The sequence below is a fragment of the Rhopalosiphum maidis genome, chromosome 4 (genome assembly GCF_003676215.2).
Source record: "Rhopalosiphum maidis isolate BTI-1 chromosome 4, ASM367621v3, whole genome shotgun sequence".
NCBI lineage: Eukaryota > Metazoa > Arthropoda > Insecta > Hemiptera > Aphididae > Rhopalosiphum > Rhopalosiphum maidis.
Genome location: NC_040880.1, coordinates 46,164,320 through 46,181,926, shown reverse-complemented (window position 1 = coordinate 46,181,926; position 17,607 = coordinate 46,164,320). Strand labels below are relative to the sequence as shown.

Below are 17,607 nucleotides of genomic sequence, written 5' to 3'. Positions count from 1 at the left end.
TTATTTTAGCAGTGCCATAATAAAAAAGCCCGGGCAGTACTTCACATTGAGTAATAGGTACATTCATCATATTATAACTTTAGTTATAAGTTATAAGTTATAAGCCACCAAGTCGAGCTCGAAATTTATACCGCTAAAAAAACTACTTTTTCGTGCTAATATTTACTTAAAAGAAACCAAATATGATGCTCTTCAAATAGCACATAAAATCGAGAAATATGCAAAATAAAGTTAAAAAAAAAAAAAAAAAACAATGACATTTTTTATTCATTACGACCATAACGTAGCATTGTAGCAATGAATGTATTGATTTTACTATAACAATGTTAAGTAAAGTATGGAATTTGAACATTTTTTATTCAAAATGCTCATTGACCATTATTTTAATTTTAAATAGTTATCAATATCATGTTGAATAATGAGTAAGTACCTATTTGACTATTTCAGTTTCTTCTTGTACTGCAGGAAGATCATTTTCAGCACTAGTGCACTACGGCGATTACAAACATTTTTCCGGTAAACAATGCCTAAGTAATACTGTTATGAATACACAGTATTACTAGATCATTAAAGCATTTTAATTTTTTATTAAATTTTTATTTTGCTTTAACCGGTTTTTCACACACACAATGTGTTAACACTTTAACGTGCTAGGTAAACTGAGTCCCGAGTAATAACATTTTTCGAAAGAATAATTTATAAATAACGACGATGTACCTACTTAAAAATAAAAGGCGATACATTCAATGAGTACTGTATAGTGACTAGTCACCAATTAATAATTATCGATTATCGATTTGTTTACTTAAATACATTCAAATAGATAGATATATAAAAATACGTAACAAAGAAGTAATTAAAATGAAAAAAATAACAATAAAAAAATTTTTTTTTGAGACATGAAATGTTGAAATATGAAAATAAAAATATTTCAAGATTTGAATTCGTTAAGAATATATCAAATAAATTTTTACCATGTACATAATAACAATAAATAGTAATAAATAAAAAAAAAATTGACTTGAATTTGTACATTATATATTTGATTAATTGTGATTTTTATGTACAACGTTGTGAATAATATTAGATATTTAAAGCAAAAAAAGCACATTTTTAACATAACAGATAGTACTAAGCCTGTAAAAGTGAGAAAGGAAATGTGCTGTTTTGGAAACTAAACCTATTATTACCAGGGACTCAGTTTACCACAAAAACGATATTTCAGACTCAATTTACCTAGCCCCTGTAATATACCTGTCTATCAAAGTATAATAATAATTATGACAATTAACATTAAAATAGAATAAGTAAATAACCATACAAAAACCAAATATTTCGGGGGGTGTTTGAACACCCAAAACACCCCCTGTGTACGTCCCTGGTTATTACAGAAATAACATAACTATGAAAACTATTTAAGACCTTTAAAAATTTTTAATGTATTATGTTAAATTCAGCACAATTAAGGTGCATTTTTTGATTTTTCTATACACGATTCGTTGATTCAAAATAAAAGTTTTTAAGTAATTTAAAACATATTCTTAGAATTTGATAAAAAAAAAAACCCTATTGTTGCTTAAAACTATTTTATTATTTAAAATTAAAAACAATACATTTATAATAACTTTTGTGGTCTGAGCAAATAACAAAAACTTTTAACTAAATGAATAATTATTTGAAATTCCATTTTTAAACTTGTTACAATAAATTGTCAACAAGCAAGCATGGACTGCTAGGATTAGCCGAACACAAGCCTGTCCTGCATTTTAAAATAATCAAAAATGTGGCTTTTTGTGTTTAATTATATTACATACTTATTACTTATTAGATAATATTTTAATTTATAATTTCAGAATAATAATATTAATAAATATATATTTTATACGGGCAGCGGCCCATCAAGAAATTTCCCAGTATCCCGGTTGTCTAGTCCGCCACTGACTGTAACTAAAAATTTGTTTATAAAATTAAAAAATACGTACCATCATGATGTTTACAGACTTGCTCACCTTGGCGCAATCCAGTATGCAAATGCTTTAACACCTATTATTATTATAATACATTTTAAAACTTTAATAAATCATCAAATTCGATAAACAATTCTATTACACAAATTGTAATACGGCAATTTTTTTACAATTTTGTTGGATCAATACCGCGATTTTATTATTTTGCGTTATTTTTATATTTTTTTAAATTTATGTTCCATAGTTTCGTAAGTCTAAAATAAATTAAAACCTCATGCCTAGTGGCATTAAAAAGATCTGATACCTATTACCTAACTATTTTTGTCTTTGTCTAACATACGTAGAAATTCATACGGTGGAATATAGAAATATACATGTTTTGTTTATTAAATTTAAGACTAATATAGTAAAGCGATAAGAAATATGAAAACAACTTTAAATTTTTCGTCAAGTCTACTTATTGAAATTCACTTTCCCACATTTCTTATTTTATCACCTTAAATCCTAAAAAAATTATATTAAAAAAGTATTATAAAAAATTAAAACTATTTGGTCGTAATATAATAATATGATTTGTTATAATTAATTTCATATTTCTATAATTGGCTATAATTGATGGACGATTAATGATAAGGCAGGGGCGTCAATTCAACTTTTTTATTGTTGGTGCCAACATTTTTGTAGGCCATTCAAATCATTAAAGGCAACATGGAATTTTTTGTTGTGGATAAAGGAGAGGGGTTAAGTGGTGACAAAAACAACTGAAAAATGTTTGTTTAATTTATTTAATATGTCACCTATATTAGTATGAAAACATCACAATATTATTACTATTTTTGAAGAACTATGTCTAGGTACTTTTAATGAATTTATAATATATTGTGGAAACCAGTGGTATTTAAATTGTTGATAAGTAAATTTATGGGTATAAAGCCCCTAAATAGTACTTAACCGAACCTAAGCTATACATTTTTTCTCTTTGCACACTCAAAATAAATAATATAGCCAAACCTGAAATTTGTTTTATGGGTTCCCTTGTTCAAAATGGCACAATATACAAATATACTTAATTCATATTTCTAAATTTTCCACTTCTAATTTTAATTTAACAACTTAAAATCAATTTAATAACAAATCATTTAGTTACACAAATAAAAACATTTATTATCATAAATCAATAATAAACTAAATAGACTAAAATACTGACATTTGGCAGTTGTCGGGTTGTCGGGTTGTATAATATTAAATTTTAAGCAAATATTATTATTATTAGGTATAAATATTTTATAAAGAATTTCACTTCTTTCTCGATCACGACTAGATCAATTGTACTCTCGATGTACTTAAATTTTTTGTACTTAAAAGTAACGTTGTGACAAGGTTAAAAATGTAAACAAATAATGTTCTATGATTGCTATTTTTAGACAATTTATTCCCTTTCGATGGGAATTATTAATTCTGTTGTTTTCTAATTATAACGAATAGGGAGATACCGGAGCGTGATAAGAAATCTATACCAGCATAATATTATACCCACAGATATATTATATATATATATCAGTTGGTAATATCATGGTAGAGAATAAAAAATATATATTTAACCCGTAGACATAATTTTATATATTATAATATAATATTATTTAAATTATTATTATTTTATATTATGTCTATGATATAACCACACTATCACACTGATCATTTTTGGAAATAAAACACATTAGTACCTATAATAATTTTTTTCTTTTTAATTACTAAAAAAATATAAAATATATATATTAAATTAATATATAACACTTAGGTATATCGGCGCTTATATTTATTGTTGGCAGTCCAAAGAAGGCGTTTTTAAAAAATGTTGGTGCAAATGTACCCCCCCCCCCCCAATGACGCCCCTGCGATAAGGTATATATTATGGAAAAATAGATTGCTATAGCCAACATGTTGCATAAAAAAGCACTATAAAGATGTCCCGTGAGGATTTACACATTGCAATATCTCCTCAAATAATGGAGATATCATAGTTCTAGCTTTTTAATAAGATTCACAGGGACAAGAATCACAAATATATCATATTTTAATTTATTTTTATGTTTTTGTAAAAAGTTAAATACCTAATATATATTTTTATATAATTATTTTTAAAAAAATTGAAGGCAGCCATTTTGTAGAGTTCATTTTTCTGAAAATATTGACGTTTCAACATTTTGATTTCATTAATCTCTTGATTTTTAATATTTTTTCTATACTTTCGAAAAAAAGACTGAAAGCGTTCGTCGGCCGTACGGGCACGCTGGCCACATGATTGATACAATAACATTATTAACGCTATTGTAGTGCTAATAATTAATTCACAGTTTTTTTTGAAACTAGAAAAAGGTAAACTATGAGCTACTATTATACATGAATACTTTGTAACATAGATACATAGTATTACCGCTGTTATAAGTTTAAGTTATGAATTAAAACTTAATTCAAAAACTTCAAATCAAAAATAGGATGAGAAACCAAGTCATCCGTGTTGGGTGTAGGAAAACTTAATGATTTATTTGAGAAAAAAAATTATTTTCGAATATCAAAATAATATAAAATAAAAATTTTTTTATAAAACGTACAATATTCTAAAATAGTTCAAACTATTAAAATTTATTCATTATTAATTATTACATTACAATTATTACATTTTAGATTAGTTCTTTTATATTCTTAAAAATTGATTTTTATTTGAATATTTGGTTTTAAAATTGTAAAAAATAGCTTAAAATAGCTCGGGGTGACGTACTATTATCATAAATCACGAGTGTGGATAAATTGTTTATAATGTCTTCTCAGCATACCAATTGTATTTCCAACACGGTAAAAAATTAATATCCTTGTCTGACCTTGAAATCTTTTCTAATAGTATTTCTTATTTATCAACCGTTTTCCCAAAAAACTCACTTTGTTAAATTTCCTATAATAAATGTATCTTAAATATCTTACTTTAACCATTTTAAATTTATTACAGACTATAATTAACACACATGCAATAAATTAAAAATGACTTATTAATCCAGTAAGTCAATACTTCGATGTTAAGCCCTACATGGACCTCAAGTATTAACCCAATTATTATATAATATGTATAAATGTGAAATATTTAATACGCTGTGATGTATAATATAATAATAAAAATAATAAAAAACTTTTAACATAAATATATTTTTTTTTTTTAGTCTAATCAATTAGTTTTAAAATATTAATCTTTGGGACTTAAAATTTTCAAAATATTTCATCATCCTATTCATACCGTTGCATGCGGTATGTTAGTACTGGGACCTAAAAAGTTGATGTACAATAATAAATAATATAATAAAGGTGTATTGTATTAATACAAGAAAAGAATGTATGACATCCTATGGCCTTTTTTTAGATTATATTATAAATAATTAAAAAATGAATAATTATTAATAATTCAACTAACCATACTACTAACAAAAAAAAAAATAATTACTTATAATGAAATAAATAAATTGTTAAATACCCCCAAAAATAGAGCTGAATTTTAAAATTCAAAATAGCCATTATAGTGGCCAGTGACCTATTCAATTTGTATTATATACCATTTGGTTAATTTAAATTAAATATACACTAATTATTATATTAATAATAATATAATAGTAAATAGATTATAATCTTGAAGTTTGAGTTTTTTTTTTTTTTATGTTTAATTAGCAATACTGCAAAAGTCGAATGATTTATACGTAATCGTATATTAATTAAAATAACAAAACTAGTTGCTATGAAGATAGTTGTGACCGCTCCACCTAATCACCGCGTGTGTATCGACTGATTTCTATACCAAGTTAGTATAGAAGTCTGTGTGCTTATCGCATATTCTAATAAATTACAGTCCATACACAAAAGAAAACATCACGGACCAATAAAATAATATAGGTATTAGGTACTATCCGTGGTTAAAACGTAAAATATGATCAAGGAAAATCCCAAGAGGGGGAGAGATCCACCTATCGCACCTCTTATAACCGCTACTGTATAGATATATAATGTATATACAGAGTGATTCATGTCATTCACGGAGGATACTGATTCTATTTTTTCATTTAATAATAAATATAATTTTTGGAATTTTTAGGTACCTATATCAACTTAATAAACTAATTTTTATATACTTAATAAAATATGAACCATTTAAGCAGTTAAGGTAGTGATAATCTAATGTAAATTGTTAAGTATCTTTATAAATTATTTTTTTGAAAATGTTGATGTATCCAAACACTTACGAGTATTTTTTTTAACTACCTATTAACCTTCACGTACTAGGGATAAAAAGTACTCAGTAATAGATTTTGGTGTTACTCAGTCTACAATAATTAGAAAATTTTAATAATTTATTAATATTAATCAATTAACATTTATATTTTGTAAAAACTGTATAATTATAGGTATAAAATATTATAATAAATATTAAATTTATTTTATAGTTTTGTAGTACCACTTAAAAATCTATTATTCTTAGTACATTAATACATTTTAAAAATCCAGAAACTACTTTTTTAAATTTTGGTTTAGAAAAATCAAACTTTTCAAAAAAATAGTTATCAAAATGTAAATAAAGTAATAAAGATTGTTTTTCATTTAAAAAAATGTTATCCTTACAGAATGACTCTTTAAATTGTGTAAAACCCAAAGTATTTGAAGACATGGTCCTTAAGTACATTTAATAATCACAAAAATCAGGATTGGAATTTATAATATTATAGGTCATACAGTGTTTAGTGAGATAAGATTGCTATATATCTCCTGAAATAATGGAGATATCATAATTATGTTTTTTTTTATATAAGACTCGTAGGGACAAGGACTACACGAATTTCATATTTTAATTTAATTTAATGTTTTGGTAAAATAGTTAAAAAATATACTTTTTAATAAATTTCCAAAAAAATTAAAGATTTTGTAGAATTAATTTTTTTTTTTTTAATATTGACGTTTCAACATTTTTTTTCATTTGAACCGTGATTTTTATTATTATTTTTTTTAATTTTGGGAATATCTTTGTATTATTATACGGTACAAGCTCGTGGGCCTATGTTTGATAACACTGGCAATTATTATGGTATTACATAATTTGAAATTTTTCTCGAAACTAGATAATATATTAAAAGTCACAATGTTAATTAAATAAAATATTGAAACATTAAAAGTTTTAGAAAAATAAACTATACAAAATAGTTATCTTGGATTTTTTTTGAAAATATTAAATAAAAAATAATTGTTTTAACTTTTTTATAAAAACATTAAATTAAATTAATATATGGAATACTTGCAATCCTTGTTCCCGTGACTCATGAGTCTAATAAAAAATCAGAATTATGATATCTTCATTATTTTAGGAGATATCGGAATGAGTAAATCCTCGCGGGACACTCTGTTTATATATATTCTTAAATAAAAATGGGGGCGAGTACATTGACGAATCACTCGGTTTATGTATAGAAAATAAAATGCAAAGTATTTATATTTTACACTGGTAATGTGTACAGAGTAATAATTAATGATCGTTAGGCAGAGGTAAAACAACTCAAAGTCTGAAATAGTGGGGATTTCCTGATAAACCTGAATGCATGTTTAACCCTGAATACGTTTATAAATATATAAACATTAGTAGGTAATACCTACCTGCGTTGTATACGTCAAAAAACATTAGTTACTAACACTATTTAAACGATTGTACATCGAGAAATACTTAAATATTTCGACATAATATTGAATATCAGTATGATGTTCAAATTATTAAGTTTTAGTTTATTTGTGACAACAGGTATATATTTAATTATTCTACCTATTTATTATAATTAAACATAAACTTATTAAAACCATATTTTATCAGTTTTAACAGCTCAAAAAACAGATTATAAATACCTAGGATGTTTTTTGGGAGAAAATTTATTAACTCTTGGAGAAGAGAGCCGTGTTTTAACTACAGTAACACCTCAATCTTGTTCAGATTTTTGTTCTGAAAAACAATATACGTTTTTTATTCTTAAACAGAAGTATGCGTCTATTGTATTATTTAAAAAAAATATTAATATAATTATTTTAAATATTTACCAAAAGAATTAACTACGATTTAAAAACACAAATTGTGCCTTAATTAATTGTTTATTGATTTTATTTTTTTCTAGTACCTGTCATTGTAGCAAAAATTACATATCAAGACTTATGAGACAACTTGATTTCGAGTGTTCAATAAAATGCTCAGGAGATACTTCAGCTTCATGTGGAGGACCGCCAAATTTAGTGTCTTCATACACAACGGATAAATCAAGTAGGTACCTAAGCTTATATAATTTATTTTAAACATTTTAAATTTAGATATTTGGTATTATTATTATCTATATATTTGTGTTTAGAGATTGTACTATATATATACACTGGTAAGTACATGAGATACATAAAAAAATATTTTTTAGTTGTTATCCATGAATGTTTTTTAGGAACATATTTATACGTTATTTATAAATTGATAACATTGTTTAAGGCATATTACTTTAAGCTATATTATTTACAAATGTTTAACAAAATATGTGGTGAAAATGTGAAATGGCTATGAACCCTGCCACTATTTACACGGATTAATCCAGTGACGTAATTAGACTAATGAAGTGAGTCCTTTAGATATTATGTCGATATATCCAAATTCTGGGCCTTACGGAACTTAAATCACGACATTAGAAAAAACCGATTAAATATTATTATTTTTTTTTTATCATACGAAAACTTGTAAATTTCATTTTTAAGTATACAATATTTTGTATTTTTTTATACATTTATTTGTACTCGATAGTTAGTATTATACCAATTATTATCTGTTCCTTCTCATCGATGTCAATAATTATTATAGTAATATTAAGTCCTATGACCTATTTAATACCCATATATTATTATAATATAATTATTTTATTTTATTATGCCTAAATCGTTATTCTTATATAGGTAATATACTAATATTGAATATATAATATATCTAATATGATTTGGATGTTAAGTAAAAGTGTACAAAGTACAACTATTGAACTATCCAAAGTTTTGAAAACAAGTTTTCAACTTGCCGTCCACTCCCGCGTATAATTAAAAAACTAAAAATCGTAATTTACCTAGGTGCATAATTTATCATAAGTTTAAAATTATTAAAATTAGAAAATTAAGAAAAAGAATATACAATTCTATATCTGCTTCCGATCGATATTATTCGGTATATGGAATGGGGACCGATGCGACGTTTTTACGGTCATTCTCTCGTGGTGCGGAGTATAATCATTAATCATATACAGGGCTAGATCTATGGGAGAGGGGTGGGACGTGTGAACCAGGGCTCTTGCCCCGGAAATTGTGAATGAGGAGCGCTAACAGCTTTATTTTATTATCACGCTAATTTTATACTCCGCTCCGAGTAAAAAATATGCTATATCAATATATACATAGTTGTATAGTCTTTTATTATTGATGTAATTAAGTTTATTCAACAGTTGTTAAATAGTATCAATTGTCTAAATATTTAAAAATGAATAAATAAATAATATTCACAAATAGTAGGTATATAATAGTCAAATTTATTCCAAATTTTTACCCATTAAATTTTTTTTACAGTTCTTAAATCCTTTTTAGTTTTTTTTACATTTCACTTTCATACATTCTTTATTTTGTATTCATACTGTTAACTATAATTTATTTATAACAGTCGATTCTTGATAACTCGAAAACCTCCAAAGCTTGAATTTTTTTCTTCTCCCTGGGAAATTACTATAATACACTCAATGCAATATTTGTCACGATAAATCAATTGCAAAAATAATTGGACTATATCTTTAATTTTATCATTAGAACCTATTTACAATCATAAATGTACAAATGAATCTTATGAATCTATCACTATTTAGTATTTAGTATTTACTATTATGCTGTAGAAAAAATTACAGTTCCCGTGTATTTTCGTTGTGTAGCGTGTCTGCGTAAACATAATTTGTATATAGTTTATTATTTTACGTAATCGTAATTGTAATTTTGTATTTTTGCGTTATTCGTTATGTCTCTTATAAGTGTAAATTGATTACATTCTCTGCATTCTCATATTAACAATTTCTGAAAAAGTAAACATAATAATTAAGGTGATTAAAAGTGTAAACCTAAAAATTAAATTGCCAAACATACAGTATAATATTCCTCTTTAAACCATACCGAAAAATAAAGACGATATTTTACTAAAAAGTATGAAACTTATAAAGAAAATAAAGGGACTATGAAAATAATGAAGATCTCTGAATATCCCGAATCCTGATGTAAAGATTAGTTTACTTAATTGATTTATTCAATGAAGAGATTTAAACATTCTATAATAAATAGACTAATTTTAAAGGAGAAGGCTCAATTTTTGCTCACTAGACTTAATTACAAACAGTTTAAAGCTAGTCATGTCTGGTTAAACAACTGAAAAAGTGGGAACATTGCGTTTTGCGTAAAACATATGGTTAAAACGCTTCAGTTGATCAATCAATATGTAGATATGTAGTGACTGATTAGTAAAATACAAAATAAAGGAATATTTATAGGAAATTATGAGCTTTAAAATATTATGTTTTAATTATAATAATTGTAGTTAATAAATACTTACATTATAATAGCTAACTCGAATTTGTTTGTACTTTTCAAAAAATTTGATTTATACAACTTGAAAAATACATAAGTCGAATTAAATTTCACCTCCCTTGAATTTTAAGTTATCAAGACTCGACTGAGTCAATAGTATACCTAACCAACTTTATAGCTTTTTTGAATATGATTTATAATATTTTTTTTTCAATTTCAGAAGCAAGCAATTTTATAGCACACGGTGGTTACCCAATACCAATTTATCTAGGATGTTATGCTGAAACTCCAAACGATGATGAAAATCGATTATTAAAAGGTCCAGCAGGACCAATTACTTATAATACTCCTCAGAAATGCTCAGTAAAATGTTTCAATATGGGATTTTTATTTTTTGGAGTTACATATGGGTATTTACAAGATAACAATATTTTACTATCATCTATAAGTATTATTAATAACACTAAGATTATTAAAACCATCATGAAATTTTACAATTTTATTGTTATATAGTCTAAAATGTACTACTTGGGGTTTTTATTGATATATTAATGTATTATAGATCTATTACTTAATACTTACCTTTTTACTATAGTGTATTCCATAATTTATTTAGATTATTATTTTTAGATAAGTAGGTATCCTACTTATTTAGATAGTTGAATATTATTAAAAGATAAATATTATATAACTTAAATATCTATTTGTTTATAGAACAGAATGTTGGTGTGGAAATCAAAGACCAGCAAAGTCATCAAAAGTTGACGATATTAATTGTAATACTCCTTGTAGTGGTGATAGTAATCAGTTCTGTGGAGGAGGGTGGAAGATGGGAATTTATTCAACAGGAATTACAGGTTATTGTGGATTTAAAGTCATATAATTTATAAGAGACTGAATTTTTGTGCAGCTAACACTTAAAAAACGTACAATGTACAATTATACCTTTAAATGTTAAAATCGTTCAAAAACAAAATTTGCATTATAGGTACTTCAAATTTTATTTTTAATACTACTTTTTTTTAATGTTATTATTTATTAGTTGGCATTAACTATCATATTAAAATATAAAATTAAAAAAAAAAAATTTAATTTAAATAATAAAATAATAATAAACTGACAATACGTATATAATTGACATTAGGAACATTATTAGATTAAAATTTATTATCATGTACATTTTTAAGTTTTTTTCGGTAAATCTATGTCTTTTGTCACTTAATATGTGTTTTAACTATGAAAACACACGTTTTACATCGACACTTGTTATATCATGCGTTATTTGTAACAGCTTATATAGCAGGATCTTCTTTTAAATCTACGTCATTTCCATTTATTGAACCGTTGTATAGTTTTAAAATATTATATTCGGGATTTTTTATCAAATACTGATTTGAATTTTTCATTAAGTATTTATTTTGTCCCTTTTCATTCTCAATTGTCTCTAGTCCATCTCTTATACTGTTTCAACTAGGTACATCTATTTGATAATTTAAAGTAGATTTTGGTTTTTCAATTTTTGTAATTGAATTTTGCAACTGAGACAAATGTGATCGAATAAATAATAAACCAGATATAATATATGTAATTTTTAAAATGGATTTTACTTTTCTGACAGATTAGACGTCATTTTCTATATTAGATACAAATTCTTTAAATTAAAAAATAATACAAAAATACAAAAATATTTGTACAAAAGTACATTTTTATAAATAAAACCCAAAACGTGCTATTTTGTACAAAAATCCAAAAACGTGAAATTTTGTACAACATAAAACTTTCTTTAAATTAATCTACTTATCTTAATTTGGATCTGTAGCTTGTTTCTATAGAATTTAGAACTCGCCATAAAAAGATGCAATTGCACGGAAATCTGGTCTTTAGTCATAATACATGTAAACATAGTAATTAATAAATTACATTCTTATTCTTGTAATTGTGTTAAAGTTGTAAAAATATTATACAAATATTTTTATGCTAAGTAATATTGAAAACATAATATTTATAGACTATATACCAAAAAAATATATTGGATGCTTTGATGATGACGGAAAAAAAACAAAAGGAAAATATTTAACATTCCCAATGGAGAACAATAATAGTCCTAAACGATGCATGAATCTTTGTAATACTCATAGATTTAAATATGCTGCTATTAAAGGGTTTGTACATTACCTAATCTTTAATTTTCAAATTATTTAAAATGTTTAATTATTAATTATTGTTTACAGCAATATCTGTGAATGTAAAAACTATGAACCAAATTTTAATTTAAAAAGAAGTTTTAGTGATTGCAATACTTTATGTACAGAAAACCCATCTGAATATTGTGGTGGTAGTACTACAATTAGCGTTTACAAAACTTTGTACTCAGGTATGAATATGTAAATAATTGTGTAACAACTCATAGAGTCATAGCCCATAGGCCATATATACTAACTTTAAAAATGTAAACAATTTAGATTCTTTAGAAAAAGTGTCAGTGAATCCTATTGGATGTTTTACCAATTTAAAAAGACATCCATTATTAAATGGTTGGAAAATCACACATGCTCGCCTTACTCCCAAACATTGTGTGTATAGTTGCCATATAAGAAGATATCCATATGCTGCGCTTATATCTTCGTAAGTAAAACTTTTTCAATATCTATTGTAGAAATTAAACATGAAGTTAAAATTATTTTTTATAATTTATTCGGTATTAAAATTATTTTTATATATCATTATCCATAATAAGAAGTATACTGTAGTTTTGTTCTTTTATTTTAACAACTATATTTCTCTTTAATATACAAATAGAAAATATTTATTTACATGTTGGCACTAATAAACAAATAGTTGACTAGGTACATGAAAAATAAACTATTATAAAGTTATCCCAAAACCGATGTTTTTATTTTACTAACTAGTTTAAATATGAAAATAATTTTAAATATCAACGAAGAGCTGAATAATACAATAGTAGTTAGTTTGAAGTTCTTTTGATTGTTTTGATGTTACCTATAACTTATAAGCTTACAACTTATTTACTTATTTATTTATGTGATAATATATATTGTCATTATAGTTGAGTTATTGTTAGTTGTTAATATCAATATTCATTGCTTTTATAAAATATAAATTAATATAATTAATTATGTATAAAAAAAATTAAGAAAAACTCATAAAGAACTAATTAAATTTAATTAAATTTGATTTTATACTTTTTGTCTACAAGTATTTAAGTATAAAAATTTAATTAAAAAAAGTAAAGTATTAAACAATTTAATAAGACAAATAAAATACTATTAGTAAGATATATTCTCATTTTAATGGTGGAATTATTTTTGTAGAAAAGAATGTTTATGTAGTTCTACTAAACCTTCTGATGAAGCTAAAACAGGGGATGACATGTGTACGACTCCTTGTTCTGGTTCATCTGAACATACATGTGGTGGCAATAATGGTATAAATGTATACAGTACTGGATTAGAATGGAGAACGGATACAATTGGACATAACTATCTGGGATGTTACGAGGAAAATCAAAATAATAGAATATTTAATGGTTACTCACGATCCTATTCTGTGAATACCCCAGAATTTTGTTCAAATCTTTGTTACAAATTTGGGTATACTTACTTTGGAGTAACATATAAATCTGAATGTTTTTGTGGAAATCAATCGCCAAATGAACCTAAGTTTCCAAAAGTAGAAGATAAACAATGCAACACTAAGTGTTCAGGAGATGCGAATCAATTCTGTGGTGGTGGTTGGAGGATGGGAGTATTTTCAACTGGATTAACCGGTAATGTCATATTATATTTGATAGCAACTAAGATTTAAAATGTATTTAATCTACAAAACAATGAATTACATAATTATATTTTATTTATATTTCAACAGATTTTGATGTTAATGGTCGGCTGGTAGGTTGTTTTGGAATGGCGGAAAACTCAATTGACAATATTAAATTTGAGCTTCTTAATACTAATATGCCTAGTAAATGTTCTAAAATCTGTTATAATAGTGGATACACGTTTGCAGGAGTCTCAGGGTACTAAAATATAATTTTAGTACACACTATTTATAAACCATTTTTGTTTTTAATAAATGTTATTATTCTAGTGTTAATTGCTACTGTGGAGTTCGTGCTCCATCTCCTGAACTTAATGTACAAGATTCTCAATGTGATACACCTTGTGCTGGTGATTCAAGTAAGACATGTGGCGGTGAAGACACAATTCAAGTATATGATATCATGAGTAAATATTTTCACATTATTTACTAGTTTTGATAAAATATATACATATTACATAATTTGATGTATATTTTATAGCAATCAAGTCCATCGATAAAAATGAAACAACCATCATCCCAGAGTTAGTGGATGAATTCAATACTTTAAATTTAGAATCAATTTGGAGTTATGATATTTATATTGCACAAGAACCAGTATGTAAAAAAATACAAAATAAGTAAACTAGAAAACTTATTTGTTTTCTTGTCTTATACATACATATAAACAGTAGCGGATTAATCTTCACGGCGACCTGAGGCATGCTCAGGATTTATAGTCCCCCCTTTTTTTAAAATACTATCCAAGGATAATAGTTTAAATGGGCTAACATTGAAGAGTGATGGGTAATCAGGTATAGCCGCCCTGGAGTAAAAAATAGCAATGATTCAATTTTTTTTTTTTTTGGGAATAAAAATAAAATATCATAACAAATTTTCCGCCCCCTACAAATTGCTGCCTTAAGCTCGAACCTCACAAGTCTAGTGGTTAATTCGCCATTGTATATATATATACTAAATTTATATTCCTCATTTGTCATTATTGATTAGTGATACACTGATAATTAATTGAGCAATGTTACATTATTTCAATTAATTTATCTATTGATTATTATCAAACTATTCAAACTAATACTTACTTAAAAGTTATTAAATCAAAAAACCTAATGAGCAAGCACAATGTATTAACTTTAATAATTTATTGTCTTTATGTTTGATAATAAGTACATTTATATTAAGCAATATTAAAACAAAAAAACTAATTTGGAAATACAAAATGTAAATTTAATATCCTATAGGTATTATGAATGCATGTGAACATTTAACATGCTATGTTTAAAATATGGCTTTTAAAAATTAAAATACTTAATTTAAATTAACAATTTGTTTTTTCTACAACATTGTAATGTAGTTAAAAAAAATCTCATGATTTAATATATGATAATATAATAATTTATTATTATAGCAAATTATTGAAAGATATATATCAAATACATAAATGTCAGAAAAGTACTGCCAGAAGTTTGTAAAAATCATAGTTAATAATAAATCTGGATTATGATATTATATTCAAGCAAATATTGAAAATTTAAATTTATTAGTTCAATAAATATTATTTTTTATAATTCACCATCCCTAATAAGAGTTCAAAAAATAATAAATATTAATAATATTGATTATAGGATTTTGCATTTGTTATTTACAATAATTCTGAAAAGAACTTATTTGTAAAAAATGGAGAATTAGTCATCAAACCTACAGTTCTATCAGATAACTATATCAAGAATGGTTGTTTACAACTAAAGGGGTATGTATATTAATTTACTATAGTCATTTCAAATTATAATAAATTATATTTTTATCTTCAAAAAAAGAGAGTAAATAATCGCTTTGTTTTATGATAGTACTGTATTTTACATCTAAATTAAAAACTAATATTTCATGTTCTGTATTTTTGATTTTTAGGTGTACAAAATATGACGAATCTTCTGCATGTTCAATGAATGCTTCATCTTTTAATATACTACCTCCTATAGTTTCATCTAGACTTATCACAAAACATCATAAGTCATTGCAACATGGACATTTAAAAGTAATAGCTAAATTTCCAACAGGAGATTGGATTGTGCCAGGTAAATAGTATATTACATTATTAGCTAAACTTACCATTCAAATAGTTTCTAGTTTTATTTTAAATATAATATGTTCTTTTAATTTAATTTTTATAGAAATAGCTTTGGTTAGTACAACTAATGAACAAAACAAATTAGTATTGGGTACATCATCTGGAAATATTGATTTAAAATGTAATGGTGTTGATGAAAGTATTTCTGTTCTAAAATATGGTTTAAAAGTTGATGAACTTTACCATTCAAAATCAATTATGATGAAATCGATATCAGCAAGTCGTTGGTCTGATGATTATCATACATTAGAATTGTCTTGGTCAAATAACAACATTATATTTAAAATAGATGGAAAAAGTCACCCGTTGGATACATCAAACCTACAGTTAAACTTAATATTTGACTCTGAAGTATATTAATTAGTTATTGTGCTTAGGTTTATTATAATTATTTTAACTTTTAATTTTGAATTTTTAGTATTATGTATCTATTGGTGTGTCAGTTGGTGGTATGATAAATTTCCCTGATGGATGTTTAAGCAATAACCGTTTAAAACCATGGAAAAACTTTGACACTAAGGTTTACATTTCTCTTTATTAAACAATTTACATAATATGTTAATATGTTAAATCATTTTTTAATAAATATTTTAGGCTATGTTAAATTTCTGGAAGGACAGAAATCAGTGGATTTCCACATGGGATGATGAAAAATCAACATTAAAAGTTAAAAGTATAAAGTTCACAGAGGAAGATAATATTAATATTTAAAATATATCTAAAGAATTAAATAAATATATTAATAAAATATGTTTTGTTTTAATAAGTTAAATTTTAAATTTGGCTTAAATTATGTATTCAAAAATAAATCATTAATCAAACTATTTTTTTGATAAATTCCATATTTATATTACATTATTATCAAAAAATCATTAACTTCTAATATTATTATAACAATATCTTATGACTTATTAGTTAGGTATCAGTTTAGGACATATAGATTGTATTTATGATTAAAAGTTGTATTAATTTTTTTTTAAATAATGTATATGCGGAAAGATTTTTTTGTTTTCTTAATTTATTTATCAAGCA

At 24.8% G+C, this 17,607-nt stretch overlaps 1 protein-coding gene across 1 annotated transcript; it reads left to right on the top strand.

Moving 5' to 3' along the window:
- Positions 1-7,644: 7,644 nt before the first annotated feature.
- On the top strand, positions 7,645-17,347 carry LOC113555951. Its single transcript, XM_026960595.1, has 17 exons — positions 7,645-7,788; positions 7,858-8,020; positions 8,153-8,295; positions 10,834-11,023; positions 11,328-11,470; positions 12,622-12,775; positions 12,845-12,987; positions 13,076-13,238; positions 13,946-14,400; positions 14,499-14,649; positions 14,721-14,857; positions 14,932-15,047; positions 16,073-16,197; positions 16,356-16,522; positions 16,619-16,926; positions 16,994-17,095; positions 17,170-17,347. Exons 1-17 carry the CDS (start codon positions 7,746-7,748, stop codon positions 17,284-17,286), a joined length of 2,820 nt encoding a protein of 939 aa, XP_026816396.1. The 5' UTR covers positions 7,645-7,745; the 3' UTR covers positions 17,287-17,347.
- Positions 17,348-17,607: the final 260 nt, after the last annotated feature.